This window comes from Betta splendens, chromosome 1 (genome assembly GCF_900634795.4).
Source record: "Betta splendens chromosome 1, fBetSpl5.4, whole genome shotgun sequence".
NCBI lineage: Eukaryota > Metazoa > Chordata > Actinopteri > Anabantiformes > Osphronemidae > Betta > Betta splendens.
In genome coordinates this window covers 20,987,644-21,013,095 of record NC_040881.3, presented here as the reverse complement: position 1 = coordinate 21,013,095, position 25,452 = coordinate 20,987,644, and the positions used below count along the sequence as shown (strand labels likewise).

The 25,452-nt window shown below is 43.5% G+C and overlaps 1 protein-coding gene, 1 long non-coding RNA gene, 9 other non-coding genes and 5 pseudogenes across 12 annotated transcripts; 1 reads left to right on the top strand and 15 right to left on the bottom strand.

The window, feature by feature from the left end:
* Positions 1-175: 175 nt before the first annotated feature.
* On the bottom strand, positions 176-294 carry LOC114864530 (5S ribosomal RNA). The gene has a single exon (XR_003787338.1). It is a non-coding gene; the product is annotated as a 5S ribosomal RNA (ribosomal RNA).
* Positions 295-829: 535 nt separating this feature from the next.
* On the bottom strand, positions 830-949 carry LOC114863940 (5S ribosomal RNA). Its single transcript, XR_003787184.1, has one exon. It is a non-coding gene; the product is annotated as a 5S ribosomal RNA (ribosomal RNA).
* Positions 950-1,483: 534 nt separating this feature from the next.
* Positions 1,484-1,603, bottom strand: LOC114864334 (5S ribosomal RNA; annotated as a pseudogene).
* A 534-nt stretch (positions 1,604-2,137) lies between these two features.
* LOC114863918 (5S ribosomal RNA) lies at positions 2,138-2,256 on the bottom strand. Its single transcript, XR_003787175.1, has one exon. It is a non-coding gene; the product is annotated as a 5S ribosomal RNA (ribosomal RNA).
* A 534-nt stretch (positions 2,257-2,790) lies between these two features.
* Positions 2,791-2,909, bottom strand: LOC114863929 (5S ribosomal RNA). Its single transcript, XR_003787180.1, has one exon. It is a non-coding gene; the product is annotated as a 5S ribosomal RNA (ribosomal RNA).
* A 4,766-nt stretch (positions 2,910-7,675) lies between these two features.
* Positions 7,676-7,794, bottom strand: LOC114863924 (5S ribosomal RNA). The gene has a single exon (XR_003787178.1). It is a non-coding gene; the product is annotated as a 5S ribosomal RNA (ribosomal RNA).
* Positions 7,795-11,621: 3,827 nt separating this feature from the next.
* LOC114864350 (5S ribosomal RNA) lies at positions 11,622-11,730 on the bottom strand (annotated as a pseudogene).
* Positions 11,731-12,264: 534 nt separating this feature from the next.
* On the bottom strand, positions 12,265-12,383 carry LOC114864681 (5S ribosomal RNA). Its single transcript, XR_003787387.1, has one exon. It is a non-coding gene; the product is annotated as a 5S ribosomal RNA (ribosomal RNA).
* Positions 12,384-12,918: 535 nt separating this feature from the next.
* LOC114864292 (5S ribosomal RNA) lies at positions 12,919-13,037 on the bottom strand (annotated as a pseudogene).
* A 534-nt stretch (positions 13,038-13,571) lies between these two features.
* Positions 13,572-13,690, bottom strand: LOC114864056 (5S ribosomal RNA). The gene has a single exon (XR_003787238.1). It is a non-coding gene; the product is annotated as a 5S ribosomal RNA (ribosomal RNA).
* A 534-nt stretch (positions 13,691-14,224) lies between these two features.
* Positions 14,225-14,343, bottom strand: LOC114864234 (5S ribosomal RNA; annotated as a pseudogene).
* Positions 14,344-14,877: 534 nt separating this feature from the next.
* LOC114864603 (5S ribosomal RNA) lies at positions 14,878-14,996 on the bottom strand. Its single transcript, XR_003787362.1, has one exon. It is a non-coding gene; the product is annotated as a 5S ribosomal RNA (ribosomal RNA).
* Positions 14,997-15,531: 535 nt separating this feature from the next.
* Positions 15,532-15,650, bottom strand: LOC114864279 (5S ribosomal RNA; annotated as a pseudogene).
* Positions 15,651-16,837: 1,187 nt separating this feature from the next.
* On the bottom strand, positions 16,838-16,956 carry LOC114864006 (5S ribosomal RNA). Its single transcript, XR_003787208.1, has one exon. It is a non-coding gene; the product is annotated as a 5S ribosomal RNA (ribosomal RNA).
* Positions 16,957-16,984: 28 nt separating this feature from the next.
* LOC129604675 (uncharacterized) lies at positions 16,985-18,175 on the top strand. 2 transcript variants are annotated; one of them, XR_008695757.1, is made up of 4 exons: positions 16,985-17,146; positions 17,369-17,461; positions 17,630-17,751; positions 18,157-18,175. It is a non-coding gene; the product is annotated as an uncharacterized LOC129604675 (long non-coding RNA). The 2 variants fall into 2 exon arrangements; XR_008695756.1 differs by lacking the exon at positions 18,157-18,175 and having other exon boundaries at positions 16,989-17,146; positions 17,630-17,970.
* Positions 18,176-21,836: 3,661 nt separating this feature from the next.
* On the bottom strand, positions 21,837-25,004 carry LOC114846236 (kinesin-like protein KIF11-B). Its single transcript, XM_029135087.3, has 9 exons — positions 24,865-25,004; positions 23,535-24,541; positions 23,254-23,389; positions 23,010-23,182; positions 22,804-22,929; positions 22,549-22,704; positions 22,311-22,438; positions 22,052-22,212; positions 21,837-21,976 (listed from the first exon to the last, which is right to left on the bottom strand). The coding sequence occupies exons 2-9, from the start codon at positions 23,649-23,651 to the stop codon at positions 21,837-21,839; spliced, it is 1,137 nt and encodes a 378-aa protein (XP_028990920.2). The 5' UTR covers positions 23,652-24,541; positions 24,865-25,004.
* Between the last annotated feature and the right edge of the window lie 448 nt (positions 25,005-25,452).

The window sequence follows — 25,452 nt, the reverse complement described above, 5'->3', positions numbered from 1 at the left end:
CAAATACATAAATACAAGTAATAAAAAACACAAGATGTTATTGCAGATGATACCTCATAAATCGTAACATAACTGCATAGAATAAGAAAGAAAACACTTTTCCCATAACACGGTGCAGTATAATGTGGACCTGAGAAAACAGCGCCCCTTGCTATGGGTTGAGGAGAAATGTAAAAGCTTACAGCACCTGGTATTCCCAGGCGGTCTCCCATCCAAGTACTAACCAGGCCCGACCCTGCTTAGCTTCCGAGATCAGACGAGATCGGGCGTGCTCAGGGTGGTATGGCCATAAGCGAGAGCAGAGAGTGACAGGAGCTCTTTTAAGCTTGGCAAGCCACGCCGTTGCATCCACTTGCCTGAATGTGGCGTTTATAAAGGACTTAGAACATTTTGGGACGTACACAGAAGGTGGCATTTTGGCCTTAAACACAATATCCCCTTTTTTGTATTTCGCTCTCCTTTTAAACCAAACAAATAGAGAGAAGCCAAAATCATTACTTATAATCTGTCACCGACCATAGGCATGAACTGTGAACAAAGCAAAAGCAGCACTGTGACTGAAAACAGAAAATTCTTGCAGATAATAGCGTCTGTTGTCTAAGAACGATGCAATTATTGAGTTAACAAATAATTGAACAATCTAGGTGAAATGTCAAATACATAAAACAGAAGTAATAAAAATAATAGTATTAATTGCAGAGGAAAGGTCATAAATCATATAATAACTGCATAGAATAGAAGAAGAAAACACTTTTCCCATAACACGGTGCAGTATAATGTGGACCTGAGCAAACAGCCCGCTCTGCTAGGGTTGAGGAGGAAATGTAAAAGCTTACAGCACCTGGTATTCCCCAGGCGGTCTCCCATCCAAGTACTAACCAGGCCCGACCCTGCTTAGCTTCCGAGATCAGACGAGATCGGTCGTGCTCAGGGTGGTATGGCTGTAAGCAAGAGCTGATAGTGACAGGAGCTCTTTTAAGCTTGGCAAGCCACGCCGTTGCATCCACTTGCCTGAATGTGGCGTTTATAAAGGACTTAGAACATTTTGGGACGTACACAGGAGGTGGCCATTTTGGCCTTAAACACAATATCCCCTTTTTTGTATTTTGCTCTCCTTTTAAACCAAACAAATAGAGAGAAGCCAAAATCATTTTTTATAATCTGTCACCGACCTTAGGCATGAACTGTGAACAAAGCAAAAGCAGCACTGTGACTGAAAACAGAATATTTTTGCAGGTAATAGCATCTGTTGTCTAAGAACGATGCAATTATTGAGTTAACAAAAATTGAACAATCTAGGTGAAATGTCAAATACATAAAACAGAAGTAATAAAAACAATAGTTATTAATTGAAGAGGATAGGTCATAAATCATATAATAACTGCATAGAATAAGAAAGAAAACACTTTTCCCATAACACGGTGCAGTATAATGTGGACCTGAGCAAACAGCCCTCTCTGCTAGGGTTGAGGAGAAATGTAAACGCTTAGATCACCTGGTATTACCAGGCGGTCTCCTATCCAAGTACTAACCAGGCCCGACTCTGCTTAGCTTCCAAGATCAGACGAGATCGGGCGTGGCTCAGGGTGGAATGGCCGTAAGCGAGAGCAGAGAGTGACAGGAGCTCTTTTAGGCTTTCAAGCCCCGCCGTTGCATCCACTTGCCTGAATGTGACGTTTATAAAGGACTTAGATCATTTTGGGATGTATACAGAAGGTGGCCATTTTGGCCTTAAACACAATATCCCCTTTTTTGTAATTCGCTCTCCCTTTAAACAAAACAACTAGAGAGAAGCCAAAATCATTACTTATAATCTGTCACCGACCATAGGCATGAACTGTGAACAAAGCAAAAGCAGCACCATGACTGAAAACAGAATTGTTTTTGCAGGTAATAGCGTCTGTTGTCTAAGAACGATGCAATTATTGAGTAAACAAAAATTGAACAATCTAGGGGAAATGTCAAATACATAAAATACAAGTAATAAAAAACACAAGATGTTATTGCAGATGATACCTCATAAATCGTAACATAACTGCATAGAATAAGAAAGAAAACACTTTTCCCATAACACGGTACAGTATAATGTGGACCTGAGAAAACAGCGCCCCCTGCTATGGGTGAGGAGAAATGTAAAAGCTTACAGCACCTGGTATTCCCAGGCGGTCTCCCATTCAAGTACTAACCAGGCCCAACCCTGCTTAGCTTCCCAGATCAGACGAGATCGGGCGTGCTCAGGGTGGTATGGCCATAAGCGAGAGCAGAGAGTGACAGGAGCTCTTTTAAGCTTGGCAAGCCACGCCGTTGCATCCACTTGCCTGAATGTGGCGTTTATAAAGGACTTAGAACATTTTGGGACGTACACAGGAGGTGGCTATTTTGGCCTTAAACACAATATCCCCTTTTTTGTATTTAGCTCTCCCTTTAAACAAATCAAATAGAGAGAAGCCAAAGTCATTACTTGTAATGTGTCACCGACCATAGGCATGAACTGTGAACAAAGCAAAAGCAGCTCTGTGACTGAAAACAGAAAATTCTTGCAGGTAATAGCGTCTGTTGTCTAAGAACGATGCAATTATTGAGTTAACAAAAATTGAACAATCCAGGTGAAATGTCAAATACATAAAATAAAAGTAATAAAAAACACAAGATATTATTGCAGTAGATACCTCATAAATCATACAATAACTGCATACAATAAGAAAGAAAACACTTTTCCCATAACACGGTGCAGTATAATGTGGACCTGAGAAAACAGGACCCCTGCTAGGGTTAAGGAGAAATGAAAAAAGCTTACAACACCTGGTATTCCCAGGCGGTCTCCCATCCAAGTACTAACCAGGCCCGACACTACTTAGCTTCCGAGATCAGATGAGATCGGGCGTGCTCAGGGTGGTATAGCCGTAAGCGAGAGAAGAGAGTGACAGGAGCTCTTTTAAGCTTGGCAAGCCACGCCGTTGCATCCACTTGCCTGATTGTGGCATTTATAAAGGACTTAGAACATTTTGGGACGTACACAGAAGGTGGCCATTTTTGCCTTAAACACATTATCCCCTTTTTTGTATTTCGCTCTCCTTTTAAACCAAACAAATAGAGAGAAGCCAAAATCATTACTTATAATCTTTCACCGACCATAAGCATGAACTGTGAACAAAGCAAAAGCAGCACTGTGACTGAAAACAGAAAATTCTTGCAGGTAATAGTGTCTGTTGTCTAAGAACGATGCAATTATTGAGTTAACAAATAATTGAACAATCTAGGTGAAATGTCAAATACATAAAACAGAAGTAATAAAAACAAAAGATAATAATTGCAGAAGATACCTCATAAATCGTACAATAACTGCATAGAATAAGAAAGAAAACACTTTTCTCATAACACGGTGCAGTATAATGTAGACCTGAGCAAACAGCGCCCCCTGCTAGGGTTAAGGAGAAATGAAAAAAGCTTACAGCACCTGGTATTCCTAGGCAGTCTCCCATCTCCTTCCGCCTCTCGAGGAGTGCAGACGTGTTTTCCTCTGCTCCCACTCTGCTTTTGCTTGCAGTGTCCTTGTCTTGTCTTTTTCTGAACACCCTGATCTGCTATTCTGGAATAACATTTTTGAACATGGAGCTAATCAACTGGTCACTCAGCGCATTGGACAAAATGTTTTCACAAAGGAAAGAATCTCCGGGAGAACCACTCTGCCCCTTGGGGACTTTTGCCTCCGGCTACGTGCGGGACGCGTGGGATTCCTGGTGACCCCCTGTGTCTTGGAGCCTCTGCTCCATCGAGGATGCAGATGCAGAGGATCTATTCATATTTTGGATGTTGATAACTGGGCTACTCATGATTGGCTTTGGTGGTGCCCTGCTTTATCGGAAGATTGGAAAGATTGGAAAATCTGTGGCCGGCTCATTGGCGTGTCCACCGGCTGTGGAGCTGCAAACGCCGACGGGGGCCATGGTTACTCGGCTGACGGAATTACACCAGAGGATGCCCGGATTGAAGGACTGATCTGTAACATCTCAGCCCGTTCGGGATGCCCGGATTACAGGACTGACTAATAAGATCTCAGCCCGTACGGATGGAAGACAAAGAGGACTGAGGGATAACATCTGCAGACAGACTGAACACTTGGTGAATATGGTGACAGCCTTGTCTGACAGGCTTGAGGAGATGTCACGGGTGACCCATGGTCCCACAAGAGGCGAAAAGAAGCCCTGAGTTCTGACCGATTGGAGTATTGATCTAGACAAATTAGTCATGGATTGTTAAAATGTATTAAATTTGGCTGTGTATTAACTCTGTCCCTCTCCCTCACCCCCCTCCCTTCCCGGGTCCAATCTAGCTCACCAGCTGTGCCTCTATCTATCCTCTTCCCCTTATTGTGACTCCCTTCAAGGACAACTGTTGGATGACCCTGTAAACATCTTGGTCGGCCTCGGTCATTACTTCTATAAACAACACTTCACTACACTGATTCAGATACACCACCCCCCCCCCCCCCCCCTCCTTACAGTCTCATGTCTGCTATCCGACCCTTATGTATCTGTCCTGATGAACCCAAGGAAAAAATTCCAGCAAGGTTTCCACTTGTACTGTGTGATACTGTATGTGTGTGCGTTTTATTACTGTTTGTACTGCAATTTGCTTCCACTGTCGGACTAGCGCCAGGTAACCTGGATGCTGATGGGAATTTCCCCGCTGTGGGACTAATAAAGGCATTCTTAATCCAAGTACAAACCAGGCCCGACCCTGCTTAGCTTCCGAGATCAGACGAGATCGGGCGTGCTCAGGGTGGTATGGCCGTAAGATAGAGCAGAGAGTGACAGGAGCTCTTTTAAGCTTGGCAAGCCACGCCGTTGCATCCACTTGCCTGAATGTGGCGTTTATAAAGGACTTAGAACATTTTGGGATGTGCACAGAAGGTGGCCATTTTGGCCTTAAACACAATATCCCCTTTTTTATATTTCGCTCTCCTTTTAACACTAGCAGTCCCAGCATTTTTTTTCCCGCTAAGGACTATCCAAGGATGGGTCCAGAGACCCGAATCACTTTATCTAACATCCTAAATGAGCCATGAACGGCTTCTATTGTTCCATAAATGGGGCATTTCCCCCCACGGCGAGGGGGAGTTCACGCTGAGCCACTTCAACAAAACCTGTGTTTTCTGTCACAGGCTGTGCTGTGGTCATCCAAACTACCTCTCATGGAGACATGAATTCGCACAGTACCAACATTTCTTACTGTACTATACAATCTTACTGTTGTATCAGGATCAGACAGGCGCAGTTGCCTGCTTCGGCCAGAGGTGGTGCAATGAGGAAGGTGTCAGATAGAAAATCTGACTGCTGTCTTGCACTTTTCCATGTTAGCTCATCAACACAAGTTTTTTTTCTTTTGGGAGATTTATTGATAAAATGTAAATAAAAAATATTGTGCACACATCTTTGTAAATTACAATAAAAGGTAAGTTTTGTTTTGTAGGACCGGAGGTGCCGTGGCACTGTCAGGCATGTAGCTCCTAAAACATTGTTTTTTTTTTATTTGCATGCTTCCTAAATGTGCATTATTCCTAAAACTCACCTTTTATTGTCATTCGCAAAGTTGTGAAGATGTGATTTTACCAATAAATCCCCCAAAAGAAAATAAAAATCACCTTTCATTTTTATTTACAAACATAAATAATATTGTTTTTGCATTTTTATGGATACAAGTGAAACACGGGTCTTAATATGTGGCACATGCAGAAGGGAGTTACCAGAAGGGCCCATAGCACCAAGTGTGTCCTGAAGCTTGAGAGAAGCAGCCTCCCCCGCTCTGCGCCGAGCACATTCATTTACATGCATTGAATGCAAGCAAGCGCGCCCTATGGTGGGCTTGAACCTGGTTAGCCTGGTAGCTCAGTTGGTAGACACTTGAGTATTGACTTTATCTTTAAATTTATTGTATGTTTTACTGTCGAAAAACATGACATAAAAGCAAAAAAGAAGTCCCTGGTTTATCAGATTGACAAGCAGCACAATATCAATTGTCGTGTTTTTCCCACACCTGGCCAAGGTGTAGCTTCCCCCGCTCTCCGGCAGAGCACAGTCATTTACATGCATTGAATACAAGCAGGCATGTCCTCCATTCTGTCGCAGAGACACAGAAACACACATGATTCTGTGCTGCCTTTTGACAGACCTGGGACGTTTTTTACTTTTATGTCTGTTTTTTTCCACAGTGAAACATACAATGATTTTTATAGACAGAGTCAGAACTCCAATGTGGCCCATTCGATCGCTTGAGAGAAGCAGCTTCCCCCGCTCTGTGGCCGAGCACATTAATTTACATGGAGACACGGCCGGAACACATGTGGAACACATAGCCACTTTTCTAGAAGTGGCTACAGTATGTGGGGGAATGGGCCACACTTGAGTCCTCACTTTTTCTGTAAAATTCAACTCAGTTGGTGGACTGACGGTCTCAGAAAGCAAAGGTTTGTAGTTCAATCCCCCTCCTCGGCCAGGTGTGGGAAAAACACGACAATTGACATTGTGCTGCTTGTCAATCTGATAAACCAGGGACTTCTTTTTTGCTTTTATGTCATGTTTTTCAAAAGTGAAACATACAATAAATTTAAAGATAAAGTCAATACTCAAGTGGCTACCAACTGAGCTACCAGGCTAACCAGGTTCAAGCCCACCATAGCACCAAGAGACAGGAAGGAGGTTGCTGAATGCTTGCTTGTATTCAATGCATGTAAATGAATGTGCTCGGCGCAGAGCGGGGGATGCTGCTTCTTTCAAGTGTGCAGGACACACTTAGTGCTATGGGGCCCTCTGGTAACTCATAAAAATGCAAAAACAACATTTTTTTATATGTTTGTAAATATAAATGAAAGGTGATTTTTATTTTCTTTTGGGGGATTTATTGGTAAAATCACATCTTCACATCTTTGCAAATGAAATAAAAGGTAAGTTGTAGGAAAAATGCACATTTTACCTTCCTCGTTGCACCGCCTCTGGCCGAAGCAGGCAACTGCGCCTTTCTGATACAACAGTAAGATTGTATAGTACAGTAAGAAATGATGGTACTGTGCAAATTCATGTCTCCATGTGAGGTAGTTTGGATGACCACAGCACAGCCTGTGACAGAAAACACAGGTTTTGTTGAAGTGGCTCAGCGTGAACTCCCCCTCGCCGTGGGGGGAACTGCCCCATTTACGGAACAATAGAAGCCGTTAACAGGATGATGGCTGAAGTGTGCGGGTCTCTGGACCCGGCTGTGGGACGCCCTCAAAAAAAGGTATCCTGACCCATCCTTGGGGTGACTAGTGTTAAACCAAACAAATAGAGAGAAGCCAAAATCATTACTTGTAATGTGTCACCGACCATAGGCATGAACTGTGAACAAAGCAAAAGCAGCACTGTGACTGAAAACAGAATATTTTTGCAGGTAATAGCGTCTGTTGTCTAAGAACGATGCAATTATTGAGTTAACCAATAATTGAACAATCTAGGTGAAATGTCAAATACATAAAATACAAGTAATAAAAAACACAAGATATTAATTGCAGAAGATACCTCATAAATCGTCCAATAACTGCATAGAATAAGAAAGAAAACACTTTTCCCATAACACGGTGCAGTATAATGTAGACCTGAGCAAACAGCGCCCCCTGCTAGGGTTAAGGAGAAAGGAAAAAAGCTTACAGCACCTGGTACTCCCAGGCAGTCTCCCATCCAAGTACTAACCAGGCCCTACCCTGCTTAGCCTCCGAGATCAGACGAGATCGGGCATGCTCAGGGTGGTATGGCCGTAAGCGAGAGCAGAGAGTGACAGGAGCTCTTTTAAGCTTGGCAAGCCACGCCGTTACATCCACTTGCCTGAATGTGGCGTTTATAAAGGACTTAGAACATTTTGGGACGTACACAGAAGGTGGCCATTTTGGCCTTAAAGGGCTCATATCATGCAAAATACACTTTTTAGACATTTTGGAGCGTTCCTATGACTCTATGGGTCACATACAGACGTGGACAAAATTGTTGGTACCCTTTGATCAATGAAAGAAAAACTCACAATGGTCACAGAAATAACTTTAATCTGACAAAAGTAATAATAAATAAAAATTCTATAAATGTTAACCAATGAAAGTCAGACATTGTTGTTCAACCATGCTTCAACAGAATTATTTTAAAAAATAAACTCATGAAACAGGCATGGACAAAAATGATGGTACCCCTAACTTAATATTTTTTTGCACAACCTTTTGAGGCAATCACTGCAATCAAACACTTTCTGTAACTGTCAATGAGACTTCTGCACCTCTCAGCAGGTATTTTGGCCCACTCCTCATGAATCCATCTGGTCCTGGAGCTTTTTTATTGGGCATCTCCTGCAGAGCTTCATGTAGTTCTGCCAAAGATAACAATGAGTCTAGAGTTGTAGATTGTTCTTCATTTAGCTTTGGCAGTTCTAGTTTATTCAGAAACGCCTCTATGGCTGAGGTGGGTGGATCTATTTGGGACGTATATAACTCTTGGTAAAAGTTTTTAAAGGTATCATTTATTTCATGGTGATCACAAGTAATGTTGCCTTCCTTATTAGTTATTGAATGGATGATTTGTTTCTCTTTATTATTTTTTAATTGGTTAGCTAGAAATTTACCACATTTATTAGCATGGTCAAAGTTCTCCCAGCGTAATTGGTCTATCTGAAACTGAGTTTTGCAATCAATTATATTATTTAATTTCAGCTTTAGATTCTTAAGGTCTTCTAGGACATCATTGGTTGGAGAGGCTGCATATTTAATCTCTAGAGATTTTATTTTTTGCTCTAATTCTAATTCAAGTAACATGTCCTTTTTTTTCTTGTGTGATGAATATGAAATAATTCTACCGCGCATAACTGCCTTCCCAGTCTCCCAAAGAACACAGGGTGAGATTTCCGGTGTATCGTTGATTTCTATAAAGGTTTTCCATTCTCTCCTGACATAGCTGATGAAGTCTTGATCACTGAGTAATGATGTATTAAACCTCCAATTCCTGGTTGATGGTGTGGCTGTCTTAATCAACGAAATGGACATTGGTGCATGATCACTGATTGTGATAGAGTGAATATTGGTGTCAGAGACATCTTGTAAGACTGAGTTATTTACTAAAATATAATCTATACAGGAGTGAGAGTGGTGAACTGGTGAGAAAAAAGGAATATTCCCTGGATGTAGAATGAAGAGAACGCCATGTGTCACAGAGACCAAAGTCATCCATGTACTGTTTTAAGGTCTGTACTGATTGCCAGTTCCTGTTGCTCACAGCTTTGCTTAGCCTGTCCAACTCTGGGTTAAATACTAAATTAAAGTCCCCTCCTACTATAAGTTTGGAACCAGAGTGAGCAGACAGTGATGTGAAGAAGCTGTGAAAGAAAGAGGGGTCGTCAGCATTAGGGCCATACACATTAGCTATGCAATATTCAATGTTTCCTATCAAGATATTAATGATTATATATCTCCCTTCTGGATCTACAATGGTATCGTTATGCGTAAAGTTAATCTTTTTATTTATCAGGATGGCGACCCCTCTTTGTTTAGAATTGTAACCGGCTAAGTAAGCATGTGGGAACTCTGCTGATGCCAGAGTGTAATTTATAATTTTGGGAATATGAGTTTCCTGTAGTAAAACAATGTCTGCTTGTAGGGTTTTCAAATGGTTAAATATTTTAAATCGTTTCTCCTTCTTATTGATTCCACGTACATTCCAAGTGACAATCTTCAGTGGTGTCATATCTTACCTGACTGCTGTGGATCACTAGTCTTGTGTGTATGTAGTGTGACAGACTTTAGGTGTGTGGCTAACCTTAAGTACCTGTGTATTCTGAGTTGTGTGTCATCTATGTATGTGCACGTGTTTCCCCTGTGCAGTAGATGTTTGTGTGTGGCTGCTGGAGGGCTACATAGCTGGCTGACTACGTGGAAGAAGAATAGAGAAAAGGATGTAGACAGTGTGGAGTGAAAGTAGGTGAAGGAAAAAGAGTAAAGGGAAGGAAAATTAAAGTGAAAGGAAAGTGAGTGATTACGTATGGTGAGCGCTTTGCAAAGTGAGTGAGTGAGTGAGTGACATTAGAATGACAATAAACATTTACATGAAACATCTGCGAGAGAACGAGTTTGAATACTGGATGTAAAGTTATAACACATAGTTGCATTGCATCTATTATTTTTTTAACAAACCTTATACATTAAACCATTGTTTTTACATACCACCTGCTAGTACAGCCACGGAGTTGCTTCCCGGTCCCGGTAGAGCTCTCCGTTGACGTACAGTTTGTCGACGCTGATGACAGCCCTGCAGCCTTCTGCCATGAACCTCTTACGGATGGGGAACAGTCGGCGGCGGCGGACGAGGATCTCCTTGGGGAACTGGTCGTTAACGCTGTAGTCGGTTCCCTTCAGCTGTCTGCCCCGGCTCTTAACCAGTTCCTTCTGCTTAAAGTCATGAAACGATGGGTCGGGGGCGCTGGCCATCCGGTCGTCTTCCTCCAAGTCTATGCGAACGGTGGAACGCCATCTTGTCGACAACTTCCGCTGGAATCTTCATCTGTTGTTTAATGAAGTTTTTAATTGTGGTTTCAGTGATTTCCTCTGCCTGTTCTGGAATCCCCGAGAACACCAGGTTGTCCCTCATGCTGCGGGCCTGCAGATCGATAATGCCTTCTTTTATTTTTTTATTTTCGGCCGCTAGCTGAGCCACATCCTCCGTCAGGGACTGCACCGTTCCTTTCAGGGCCTCGTTCTCGGTGGCGAGAGAAATCACCTGCTGCTGGCTAAATTCCAGGGAGTCGCGGAGGGCCATAAACTCTTTGTGGAGGAGTTCCACTAGCGCCAGACGTGCGTCGTAGCTTGATATTTTTTTCTCGATTGACTCCAGGATGTCCGTGATGTTTTTATCCGCCGAGCTAGCTCCAGGTGACTCAGGTGAGTCAGACGGACGGGAACGCTTGTTGGGAGCCGTCTCCTTTTTCCCCATTACCAGACGCTCGAAGCACTTGTCGATATACTCGAAACTTTCTTCGGTGTTATCCAGAATGGTAGGGTGGTTGATTATTTTCCGTAAAATAAGGTAGTTATTTATTTAAATTGGCGGATAGTTTGTCGCGCTGTTGTTTACTACCGGTGTCGCGCCGCCTTGTTGAATTTCTCGTGCTGTTCTCGCAGAGTCTCGCGTTCTCTCACAGCATCGCGTCTCTCTCCCGCCAACACTCCTTTTTTGTAATTTGCTCTCCCTTTAAACAAAACAAATAGAGAGAAGCCAAAATCATTACTTGTAATGTGTCACCGATCATAGGCATGAACTGTTAACAAAGCAAAAGCAGCACTGTGACTGAAAACAGAAAATTCTTGCAGGTAATAGCGTCTGTTGTCTAAGAACGATGCAATTATTGAGTTAACAAATAATTGAACAATCTAGGTGAAATGTCAAATACATAAAATACAAGTAATAAAAAACACAAGATATTAATTGCAGAAGATACTTCATAAATCGTCCAATAACTGCATAGAATAAGAAAGAAAACACTTTTCCCATAACACGGTGCAGTATAATGTAGACCTGAGCAAACAGCGCCCCCTGCTAGGGTTAAGGAGAAATGAAAAAAGCTTACAGCACCTGGTATTCCTAGGCAGTCTCACATCCAAGTACTAACCAGGCCCGACCTTGCTTAGCTTCCGAGATCAGACGTGCTCAGGGTGGTATGGCCGTAAGCGAGAGGAGGGAGTGACAGGAGCTCTTTTAAGCTTGGCAAGCCACGCCGTTGCATCCACTTGCCTGAATGTGGCGTTTATAAAGGACTTAGAACATTCTGGGACGTACACAGAAGGTGGCCATTTTGGCCTTAAACACAATATCCCCTTTTTTGTATTTCGCTCTCCCTTTAAACAAATCAAATAGAGAGAAGCCAAAGTCATTACTTGTAATGTGTCACCGACCATAGGCATGAAATGTGAACAAAGCAAAAGCAGCTCTGTGACTGAAAACAGAAAATTCTTGCAGGTAATAGCGTCTGTTGTCTAAGAACGATGCAATTATTGAGTTATCAAAAATTGAACAATCTGGGTGAAATGTCAAATACATAAAATACAAGTAATAAAAAACACAAGATATTATTGCAGAAGATACCTCATAAATCATACAATAACTGCATAGAATAAGAAAGAAAACACTTTTCCCATAACACGGTGCAGTATAATGTGGACCTGAGCAAACAGCCCGTTCTGCTAGGGTTGAGGAGAAATGTAAAAGCTTACAGCACCTGGTATTCAAAGGCAGTCTCCCATCCAAGTACTAACCAGGCCCAACCCTGCTTAGCTTCCGAGATCAGACGAGATCGGGCGTGCTCAGGGTGGTATGGCTGTAAGCAAGAGCTGACAGTGACAGGAGCTCTTTTAAGCTTGGCAAGCCACGCCGTTGCATCCACTTGCCTGAATGTGGCGTTTATAAAGGACTTAGAACATTTTGGGACATACACAGAAGGTGGCCATTTTGGCCTTAAACACAATATCCCCTTTTTTGTATTTTGCTTTCCCTTTAAACAAAACAACTAGAGAGAAGCCAAAATCATTACTTATAATCTGTCACCGACCATAGGCATGAACTGTGAACAAAGCAAAAGCAGCACTGTGACTGAAAACAGAAAATTCTTGCAGGTAATAGTGTCTGTTGTCTAAGAACGATGCAGTTATTGAGTTAAAAAATAATTAAACAATCTAGGTGAAATGTCAAATACATAAAACAGAAGTAATAAAAACAAAAGATAATAATTGCAGAAGATACCTCATAAATCGTACAATAACTGCATAGAATAAGAAAGAAAACACTTTTCCCATAACACGGTGCAGTATAATGTGGACCTGAGTAAACAGCACCCCCTGCTAGGATTAAGGAGAAATGTAAAAGCTTAGATTACCTGGTATTCACAGGCAGTCTCCCATCCAAGTACAAACCAGGCCCGACCCTGCTTAGCTTCCGAGATCAAATGAGATTGGGCGTGCTCAGGGTGGTATGGCCTTAAGGGAGAGAAGAGAGTGACAGGATCTCTTTTAAGCTTGGCAAGCCACGCCGTTGCATCCACTTGCCTGAATGTGGCGTTTATAAAGGACTTAGAACATTCTGGGACGTACACAGAAGGTGGCCATTTTGGCCTTAAACACAATATCCCCTTTTTTGTATTTCCCTCTACCTTTAAACAAATCAAATAGAGAGAAGCCAAAGTCATTACTTGTAATGTGTCACCGACCATAGGCATGAACTGTGAACAAAGCAAAAGCAGCACTGTGACTGAAAACAGAAAATTCTTGCAGGTAATAGCGTCTATTGTCTAAGAACGATGCAGTTGTGAGTTAACAAATAATTGAACAATCTAGGTGAAATGTCAAATACATAAAATAAAAGTAATAAAAAACACAAGATATTATTGCAGAAGATACCTCATAAATCATACCATAACTGCATACAATAAGAAAGAAAACACTTTTCCCATAACACGGTGCAGTATTATGTGGACCTGAGCAAACAGCCCGCTCTGCTAGGGTTGAGGAGAAATGTAAAAGCTTACAGCACATGGTATTCCCAGGCGGTCTCCCATCCAAGTACTAACCAGGCCCGACACTGCTTAGCTTCCGAGATGAGATGAGATCGGGCGTGCTCAGGGTGGTATGGCCGTAAGCGAAAGCAGAGAGTGACAGGAGCTCTTTTAAGCTTGCAAGCCACGCCGTTGCATCCACTTGCCTGATTGTGGCATTTATAAAGGACTTAGAACATTTTGGGACGTACACAGAAGGTGGCCATTTTTGCCTTAAACACAATATCCCCTTTTTTGTATTTCGCTCTCCTTTTAAACCAAACAAATAGAGAGAAGCCAAAATCATTACTTATAATCTGTCACCGACCATAGGCATGAACTGTGAACAAAGCAAAAGCAGCACTGTGACTGAAAGCAGAAAATTCTTGCAGGTAATAGTGTCTGTTGTCTAAGAACGATGCAATTATTGAGTTAACAAATAATTGAACAATCTAGCTGAAATGTCAAATACATAAAACAGAAGTAATAAAAACAAAAGATAATAATTGCAGAAGATACCTCATAAATCGTACAATAACTGCATAGAATAAGAAAGAAAACACTTTTCCCATAACACGGTAAAGTATAATGTGGACCTGAGTAAACAGCACCCCCTGCTAGGATTAAGGAGAAATGTAAAAGCTTAGATTACCTGGTATTCCCAGGCGGTCTCCCATTCAAGTACTAACCAGGCCCGACTCTGCTTAGCTTTCGAGATCAGACGAGATCGGGCTTGCTCAGGGTGGTATGGCCATAAGCGAGAGCAGAGAGTGACAGGAGCTCTTTTAAGCTTGGCAAGCCACGCCGTTGCATCCACTTGCCTGAATGTGGAGTTTATAAAGGACTTAGAACATTTTGGGACGTACACAGAAGGTGGCCATTTTTGCCTTAAACACAATATCCCCTTTTTTGTATTTCGCTCTCCCTTTAAACAAAACAACTAGAGAGAAGACAAAATCATTACTTGTAATGTGGCACCGACCATAGGCATGAACTGTGAACAAAGCAAAAGCAGCACTGTGACTGAAAACAGAATATTTTTGCAGGTAATAGCGTCTGTTGTCTAAGAACGATGCAATTATTGAGTAAACAAAAATTGAACAATCTAGGGGAAATGTCAAATACATAAAATACAAGTAATAAAAAACACAAGATGTTATTGCAGATGATACCTCATAAATCGTAACATAACTGCATAGAATAAGAAAGAAAACACTTTTCCCATAACACGGTGCAGTATAATGTGGACCTGAGAAAACAGCGCCCCTTGCTATGGGTGAGGAGAAATGTAAAAGCTTACAGCACCTGGTATTCCCAGGCGGTCTACCATCCAAGTACTAACCAGGCCCGACCCTGCTTAGCTTCCGAGATCAGACGAGATCGGGCGTGCTCAGGGTGGTATGGCCATAAGCGAGAGCAGAGAGTGACAGGAGCTCTTTTAAGCTTGGCAAGCCACGCCGTTGCATCCACTTGCCTGAATGTGGAGTTTATAAAGGACTTAGAACATTTTGGGACGTACACAGAAGGTGGCCATTTTTGCCTTAAACACAATATCCCCTTTTTTGTATTTCGCTCTCCCTTTAAACAAAACAACTAGAGAGAAGACAAAATCATTACTTGTAATGTGGCACCGACCATAGGCATGAACTGTGAACAAAGCAAAAGCAGCACTGTGACTGAAAACAGAATATTTTTGCAGGTAATAGCGTCTGTTGTCTAAGAACGATGCAATTATTGAGTTACAAATAATTGAACAATCTAGGTGAAATGTCAAATACATAAAATACAAGTAATAAAAACACAAGATATTAATTGCAGAAGATACCTCATAAATCGTCCAATAACTGCATACAATAAGAAAGAAAACACTTTTCCCATAACACGGTGCAGTATAATGTAGACCTGAGCAAACAGCGCCCCCTGCTAGGGTTAAGGAGAAATGAAAAAAGCTTAGAGCACCTGGTATTCCAAGGCAGTCTCCCATCCAAGTACTAACCAGGCCCGACACTGCTTAGCTTCCGAGATGAGATGAGATCGGGCGTGCTGAGGGTGGTATGGCCGTAAGCGAAAGCAGAGAGTGACAGGAGCTCTTTTAAGCTTGCAAGCCACGCCGTTGCATCCACTTGCCTGATTGTGGCATTTATAAAGGACTTAGAACATTTTGGGACGTACACAGAAGGTGGCCATTTTTGCCTTAAACACAATATCCCCTTTTTTGTATTTCGCTCTCCTTTTAAACCAAACAAATAGAGAGAAGCCAAAATCATTACTTATAATCTGTCACCGACCATAGGCATGAACTGTGAACAAAGCAAAAGCAGCACTGTCACTGAAAGCAGAAAATTCTTGCAGGTAATAGTGTCTGTTGTCTAAGAACGGATTGCTTGCAATTATTGAGTTAACAATAATTAACAATCTAGCTGAAATGTCAAATACATAAAACAGAAGTAATAAAACAAAAGATAATAATTGCAGAAGATACCTCAAATCGTACAATAACTGCATAGAATAAGAAAGAAAACACTTTTCCCATAACACGGTGCAGTATAATGTGGACCTGAGTAAACAGCACCCCCTGCTAGGATTAAGGAGAAATGTAAAAGCTTAGATTCTGGTATTCCCAGGCGGTCTCCCCATTCAAGTACTAACCAGGCCCGACTCTGCTTAGCTTTCGAGATCAGACGAGATCGGGCTTGCTCAGGATGGTATGGCTGTAAGCGAGAGCAGAGAGTGACAGGAGCTCTTTTAAGCTTGGCAAGCCAAGCCGTTGCATCCACTTGCCTGAATGTGGCGTTTATAAAGGACTTAGAACATTTTGGGACGTACACAGAAGGTGGCCATTTTTGCCTTAAACACAATATCCCCTTTTTTGTATTTCGCTCTCCCTTTAAACAAAACAACTAGAGAAAAGCCAAAATCATTACTTGTAATGTGTCACCGACCATAGGCATGAACTGTGAACAAAGCAAAAGCAGCACTGTGACTGAAAACAGAATATTTTTGCAGGTAATCGCGTCTGTTGTCTAAGAACGATGCAATTATTGAGCTAACAATAATTAAACAATCTAGGTGAAATGTCAAATACATAAAACAGAACTAATAAAAACAAAAGATATTGATTGCAGAAGATACCTCATAAATCATACAATAACTGCATAGAATAAGAAAGAAAACACTTTTCCCATAACACGGTGCAGTATAATGTGGACCTGAGAAAACAGCGCCCCCTGCTATGGGTGAGGAGAAATGTAAAAGCTTACAGCACCTGGTATTCCCAGGCTGTCTCCCATCCAAGTACTAACCAGGCCCGACCCTGCTTAGCCTCCGAGATCAGACGAGGTCGGGCGTGCTCAGGGTGGTATGGCCGTAAGCGAGAGCAGAGAGCTCTCGTAGGTTTTGCCTACGAGGATTAGCTTGGTGACCTGAGCTCCTCGTGTTGGCATGTTAGCAAATTTGTGTTTTGTTGTATTGTAGCAATTTTGTTTATCTGTCAATTTATTCAGGGGAGCTGTGGAGTGCAGACACAGAAACCTACATCTACATGTTTATTAGTTTCCTGCAGGTATGGGTTTTGTTATTTCATTATTTTAGGCTATGCTCACCACCTTGTTTAAGCACCTCAAATTTATGCTTGTATGGCTGCCGTGTGGCGCCAACTTTGTAAATTATGTTTAGCAAGTTTTGCTGGCTGGGCTCTCACGTTGCCGCATGCACCGATGAGGGGGAGCTGTGCAGTGCAGACATGGAAACATACATCTACATGTTCGTTATTTGTTTCCTGCAGGCCAATAAAACGAGAAGATAAAAGTCCAAGCTGGCTTCAGTAGTTTCGTACGGTCAGGGAGAGAGGCTGCAATGAAGAGCGTTACACTAACGGGTGATTGTTTCATGTTTTCGTCTGTTTTTGATGCACGTGACCGACATTTATAGCGTTGTAGCCTGGACTTTGCTGTTTATTATAGACACGCCTAAAATCAGAATAATTTATATTGAATTCATGGGTAACCTCCCCATTTTCTTTTGCTATTTCATCCTCACTTATCAGGTTCACTGAAGAAATGGAACTGATGGTCACACAGATTTATGGAGGCAGACATCCAAACCTAGATTGGACCTCCAGGAGAGACGAGTGTGGCCACTGGGACGTGCGCATTTATGGACTTAAAGGTGAATATTGTGCAGTGTTGCCAGATGGGGAAATAAGAATAAGAAAACCTTTAATGGTCCCGCAGTGGGGAAATTACTTCTCACAACAGCAGTACAGATGAGCGAGAATACAGGTACAGAACAGTTTGTGTTGGCACAGTACAAAGCAGTACAGTACAGTTAGAGTGAGTATGAGGTCATTGCAGGGTTATTGCACGTTAATGGGTACAAGATTTGTACCGGTAACATTACACATGATTGTTCACAGATTTACACAAATATTGTGCAGAGCAGGTTGCTATATAAACCACTGATACAGTGGGTGAGTGACTGTAGTGGGACGTGGTCAACAGTTCTGATTTATACAGTCTGACAGCAGCAGCAGCAGCAGGTAGGAAGGATCTACGATATCTCTCCTTCACACAGCGAGGGTGGATCAGTCTGCTACCAAAGCTGCTCTCCAGAGCAGACAGTGAGTCCTCCAGTGGGTGAGAGTCCTGGTTCATGATGGATGTCAGTTTAGCCAGGACCCTTCTCTCACCCACCTCCTGCACCGTGTCCAGAGTGCAGCCCAGGACAGAGCTGGACCTCTTGATGATCCTGTCCAGTCTCTTCCTGTCCCTCACTGTGATGCTGCTGCCGCCCCAGCAGACCACACCGTACAGGATGGCTGATGCCACCACAGAGTCATAGAAGGTCTTCAGGAGTGGCCCCCTCACTCCAAAAGACCACAGTCTCCTCAGCAGGTAGGGTCTGCTCTGACCCTTCCTGTACAGTGCATCCGTGTTATGGGTCCAGTCCAGTTTTTTGTTCAGATGCACACCCAGGTACTTGTAAGAGTCCACTCTCTCAATGTCCCTTCCCTGGGTGTGCATCGGTGATATGACAGCAGGCTGCCGTCTGCGGAAATCCACCACCATCTCCTTCGTTTTCCCTGCATTGATCAGGAGGTGGTTCCGCTGGCACCAGTCCACAAAGTTCTGAGTGAGTCCTCTGTACTCGGCGTCGTCGTCATCATCGGTGATCAGTCCGACAATCGCAGAGTTGTCAGAGAACTTCTGCAGAACACAGCTGTCCGTGTTGTGTCTGAAGTGTAGAGGGTGAAGAGGAAGGGGGCCAGTACAGTCCCCTGTGGGGACTCCTCCAGTTTGTGTTTCAGAAGCACCGGCTGGATGGTGTTGAAGGCACTGGAGAAGTCAAAGAACATGATCCTCACAGTGCTGCCGGGCTTCTCTAGGTGAGAAAGAGCTCACTTCTCACCTGGGTGCTGGAGAAGGATAGGGGTTGAGGGAGTGTCTCAGTGTGGTGTGAAGTGAGGGGGTGTTGTTGGTATGAGTCGTCAGGGCTGAGGGTAGAGGGCTTTGTGTAAAGGTGTGAAGGGCTGTGGGGGCTGGTAATCCAGTGGTATGAGGTGACAAAAGGTTTGGAGGCAGCTGCTGGGAGGTGTGAGTGGGTGCTTGGTCAAACCTATTAAAGTGTGAGTTCAGCTCGTTGACCCAGCTCGGGTCCCCCTCAGCCTGTGAGTGTGCAGCTTTGAAGCCTGACATGGTTTTCAGGCTCCTCCACACCTCACTGACATTGTTCTGCTGCAGCTGCTCCTCCATCTTCCTCCTGTAGCTGGACTTCCCCTCACGGATTTTCCTCCTCAGCTCCTCCCTGTCCCCTGATTTTAAATGCTCTCTTCTTCTCCTTTAGCAGAACTTTAATATCAGAGGTGACCCACGGCTTGTTGTTGGTGTTGAAACAGTAAAAAAGGAAAACAGTAGCACCGCACACATACCTCATTAAATCTGTGACCCTATGTGGTGTGTGTGTGTGTGTGTGTGTGTGTGTGTGTGTGTGTGTGTGTGTGTGTGTGTGTGTGTGTGTGTGTGTGGGTGGGTGTGTGCATCTGTGTGGTTTCATGTTCCTACGCTTACATGTGTCTGTGTGTTCTCTTTCTGTTTGTTTGTCCCCACTTTAAATGAGGGCAGCGGGAGGTTTGTGAGACGCAAGCTGGTTTACTGGTCTCTAAACAGAGTTAATGAAGAGAGGAGTCAAATCGAGGGCAGAGAGGAGGAGAAGAGAGGGGACAAGGAAAGAAGGGAGACAGGCACAAGCAGGAGGACGAAGAGGCCAAGAAAAGTAGGAACGTAAAACAAGGACAGATCAAATAAATAAAAAGGAGAAAAGAACATGAAGGGAAAGTAGAAGTGATAAAGGAATGAAAAAAAGAGGAAGCAGGAAACGCAAAAGGAAGCAAGAAGGAAATAAGAAGGATGCAAAGAGAAGAAACAAAAACAGGATGATAGGAGATCACGGCAGGAAATAAGGGATGAGAAGTGATTGAAAAAGGAGGACAATGTCAAAAAAGCAGACAGAAAAATAAAAGTGTACATAAGTGTATTAAAGGGGGTATTAAAACAAAAGAGACATCTGAAGAAAAAAAGGTGTAAAAAAAGGTTGAATACAGTAGAGGAAGAGGGTGATGAAGGAGAAGAAGAAGCCTGGGATGTCGAGAAGAGAAACCAAGAGACGCATGCGAATGGGGACCAGAGACGAGGAGGAGCATCTGAACTATTGGCACCGCAGGCTGCTGAAAGAGTCCCGCCCGCCAACACAAGTTGTTGTTTTCCGCTGCCTTTGGCGGCGGCAGCTTTGCGGCGGCAGCTTTCCATTTTTTATTACAGAGTCATAATAATAATTACCTATACTACATTTACTGTATAACCTAATTGTCCTGTCAGTTATTAAAAAATTTGGCAACTGAGACAGGTTGCCTCAATGACACACAATAACATTAGAACAAGAAACAATAAAATTACATTATTTTTACTATATTCTAGTGGCTGTTGTGCAAGCTTACCAACAAGGCGTAGACTGGATGCAACTGTAGTCTAAAAAGTAAGAGAGAAATTAATGTAACAATTTATACAAAATCTTATTGTCAATCAAAGCAAACATACAGAACAATCTTATACATAAAACCAAAATGTCTTTCTAATTTACGTCAGTTACTGCACATCATGTTAGCAAATGTGATGTTAGTATGTTCATTTTTTTACACAATGAAGACAGTGTTTAGCTCCAATACCGACATTGTGGTACTGTGTTGCATCTACATGACACAGAGGAGCCAAGTATAAAGACAACAATAGGCAAATCCTAGTGTCTCATGCCATTAAATAGAGTCTCACTGCTTATAAAAAATGTTTTCCAAAATGCTTTAGGAATAATACTTATTATTTACGTATTACCTCTATAAACAACATATGTAAAAATAACTTTCAATACACTTACACTACAATAATTGTTGACTGATTGCGTTATTTTTAATAACCAACTTTTAATTTTTTTTTACTTTCTTAACATTGTTAAATGTAATATTCGACATGACAAAGTCATCAGCCAAAGGCCAAACATGGTTGCAACAGACAAACCGTCCTTAATGTTAACTGTTCCACAGATGACACTTTGTTTCTGCATTTTCCTGCAAGTGGTTGAAGCAGCTACATCAAATGTATCTCACTTATAATTCTGTATAACAAAAAAAGTACTTAATATAAAAAAAATAATTCATATTGAGATATAACAATATATTACAATTCTTGTTGCAGCACTATAAACAATTATTTAAATCTTAGTTGTGCATGTGTATATGTCTTCTGTGTGTGTGGATAATCTGTGTCTACTAGTAGTATGACCTGTCAGTTAAACTGTTTCTGAGCTCAGTCATCTACTGCAGCTGCGCCGTTGTCATGGAGACGAAAGGCGGGAAAATTGAGGCTTATTCTGTTTTGTAAAAGCAGCTTCACCCCTGCAAAGCTGCTGAGTTCCAGCAACACTAATATAACTCAATTTTATAAATGCCAAGGCATCTTAATGTTCCAATTAGGGCTTTGAAGTACACAGAGCGCCAGTGGATGTTTAATAAAACAACAGCCAAATACATAATTCATGTCAGTTACTGCAACTTCTATGATATTTAAACCAACAGGTGAGTAGATCAAAGTACTGAACTGGTGAGCTCTCAAAAAAGAAAACACTATAAAAATACTACAGTACTTATACTTAACACTATAAAAATACTTAAAATGACAGTATATTTATTTAATGTAAAATACTTCTTAGTAAGATAATGACCTTGTGGTTTTGTTCTTCTGAGCGGGTGGTGAATATGTAGAAGGGGGGGATATGACGTTCTCTACATCAGGTTCTCTACCGCCGTCCTTCTCAGCAGAGCTGACGCTCTCACGCTCCACCAGAACTGCAGTGATGATGCCTCGTTATTACCAAGCACGGACTGAGCTTTGAATGCAAAGAGAGAGATGGGTTGTTGTACCGGACACGGTGCTGTGGAGGTAGGAGGTGCTGCCGGCCATCTCCTCCAGCGTCTGGCGGCTCTCGTCAGCGTTCAGACGCAGTGAGGAAGAGAGGTAGGAGAAGGTGGAGGAGAGGAGGTCCGCCTGCGTCGAGGCCTGATGCTTGACTGTGCTGAGGCCGCTGCATGAGTCACAAATAAGCAGGCGTCTCGATGGGACTTTACATATAGAGCTGGATAATTCACTTCCGGCATTTCAAACTGGTGCTATGCTGCTCACCTGCTGAGGTGGTGCTGGGTGCTCTGCACAGGTTTCTGTAGAGCTGTAGCGCTCGTGTGCAGATCAGCGTAGTTCTTCTGAGCCTCCAGGAGCAGCAGGTTGATTTGGTCCATGGTTCGCTTCATACCCTGCAATAAGGACTAAGTTTAGACCAAATCGACTGGAAACTTTTGTGCTGACCTTTACAGGCGTGTTCACACGGAAGCTCATGTCTGACTCCTCTCAGGGCAGGTCTCACCGTCTCGTGTCTCTCCTGAGCTCGTCTGATCTGCTCGGCCAGCTGGTCGTGTTCACTCTGCAGAGCTGTCAGACCCTGCACAGCGACGTCATGCAGCCCTGCCAGGTCCTGCACCAAGCCGCTGAGGAACACGCCAGACTCCTTCATCCCCTCCACCTGAGAGGAGAAGCGGAAGTTTCACTCTGCATCAAAGTGGTTCAACACTCACATCTTAAACAAGATGAAGGTGTAATCTACAAATCTGGTTAAACTGACCTGATCAGCCAGAGCTCGCTGCGTCTCCACTGAGGCCCTCAGAGTCTGGTTCAGTTCCTTAACAGCTGATAAACTCATCAAACTCTGATCCACCAGGAGCTCCTCCATATCCTGTCGATGCTCTTCCTACAAACAAACAAGTCAAATCAAGCACAGCAGTCGACTGTGGTTGTGCCGACTTGGATTTAAGGCTGCCCAGTCCTCACCAGCAGCTCCAGCAGAGTGTGCTTGTCCTGCTGACACACCATGCGCTGCTCCTGCACCTTCACCTGAAAGCCAGACACAGACACAGCCACCAGCTGCCCGACTCGTTCGAGGACCGACTCCACGGTGGCCACGGCTTCTTTCAGGGAGGACTCGTTAGTCAGGAGCAAACGGTCTGGGAAAAGACAAGCTTCCTTATGTTACAACCATCCTGTAGCTTCAAACCCTGCAGAGATCTGTTCTTACCAACGGCCTGCGAGCAGCTGCTCAGCATTTCATGGTGTTTAATTCCTTGCTGCTGAATGCAGCGCTGCATGTTGCTGAACGCTGCATCCATCCTCTCTGCAAAACTCTGCTGGATCTGATTGTTGTGCTGCTCCACCTGAAATAACACAAGGTTGTGTTATAATTGAACTGAAATCATGATAATGCGTTAAAGATTGTTTCATCAGTGTTAACTAGGCCTTTGTGGTCTGGGCAAAATACTGTCAGTCCAGTGTAGAAGCCTGCTGGTGTCAGAATGTGACCTTGTTCTTTCTGTCCAGCTTCTCATGGAGACCAGAGACATCACTGGTGCTGGCGTCGACTGTACTCAGCAGCTGATAATGGACCAAATAAAAGGAACAGAGGGTTAATATTCTCATTTTCAGATCAACGGTGGATTCATCTATGAAAAACGAGCGCTTGAAAGATCCAAGGTTTTATTAAAGCTGCAGCATGTAAGAGATGTGAACCAGTCACCAGGATCAAGTAGAGAATGAAACAAAGAGTGTAATGAGAGACGGGATTAAAGTCTGAGCATGGGAGAAGGTGTCTGAACCTGTCCAGCTGTGTTGTACAGCGTCTCCTGCACCGACGCCAGCTCCGAGCAGACAAACTCCTCCTGGCTTAGCTTCTCTTTAGTTTGTTCCAGGTCTCTGCTCGTGAGAGCAGAGACCTGGAACAAAACAAAACAAAACAAAACAGTGAAAAACAAAATATTTTATTCAATTTGTTCATTAAAATTATTATACATTTTTGCATTGAGAGAAGCTTAATTTTGGTATGGTGAGACGTGTGTGTCTGTTCTGACGAGGATCTTGATTGAACATGTGGAATGCTTCCATAACCCAGGAGACACATGACGGGACTCAACAAATGCACATATGCCTGCAAGAAATCGTGGGATGAGATCAGAGCAAACGTTTGGGTTTCAAAAAAGGAAGACTGGTATAAATAAAAGAACATATGGAGACATTCCAAACTATACAAACAAGATCCGGCTGAGAAGAGGTCAGGCATGTGTCTGAGAAGCACTTTTTGGTTGAGCTTTGAGGCAATGTTCGAGGTGGGCTTGCTGGTGATGAGCCCATACGTCTGTGTGTGTGTGTGTGTGTGTGTGTGTCTGAGCAAACAGATGTAGAAGAAGCAATGACATGTATGAAGAGATGCACTTGCACCTGCTGCGTAATGTGCTTGTGCTCAAAAGGAGAAGTATTTGGTGAACCACTCCTGCTTCAGGCCCTCTGTCCCCCTTGGCTCCAGGAATGGACCCCTGCAGAACACAGAGAAGAACCACCGAAGGAAAAGTTAGGGAGTTACTGGTTGTCGGTGTAAGAACTGGGAAGAAATGATATACAATGGCACAAACGTTTTTCTAATCTCTGATCTGAACCAGTGCTTTAAATGGTCCATCACAGCAGCCTCATTAGTGAACAGACTCAATAAAGTCTAACATCCATTTATATTTAAACAGGACAAGGCAACAACATAAATAGAAAACATTTGGTCTAGAAGAAAACTGTTCTAGTTACATATTAATCAAACTTAGTTTGATTAATGTCTTGAATCTGTATTCAGAGTGTGTGGACTCCACACCTGATTGACTGGGCCTGTAGATGTGCATGGGGCTCCTGGCAGGAGGGGTACACGTATCGGATGCCCGTCTGCGCCGACGGGCGGCGGGGCAGTGGGCGCGGGGGTCGGGGGGATGCAGGACGTCCGGGCCCGGGCGGGGCGGGAGGGGGAGGAATGCTGGCCGAGGGAGAGGGACGTGTGCTTGTGCAGAAGGGAGGAGGTGGAGTAGTGCGGGGCGGCCTGAGGATGGGAGGAGGACTGTTGGGGGAGGGTGGAGGAGGAGTGCTGCTGGACGGAGGAGGAGGAAGAGGAGGATGACGAGGAGTGGGGCAGGAAGACGCTCCTGTCGTAGCCGCCGCCGCCGCCGCCGGGAATGCTGGTGACGCGCGGGGGCGACTCCCCGCGCTTCTGTGGGAGAGCAGAGCCACATGTTACAGATGGTATAGGAGTTGTGTTACATGAAGTGGCAGGTCAGACCCAGGGAGCTCACACACACACACACACACACACACACACACACGCACACACACGCACGCACGCACACGCACACACACACACACACACAGGCATGCATACACACGCACGCACACACACACACACACACACACA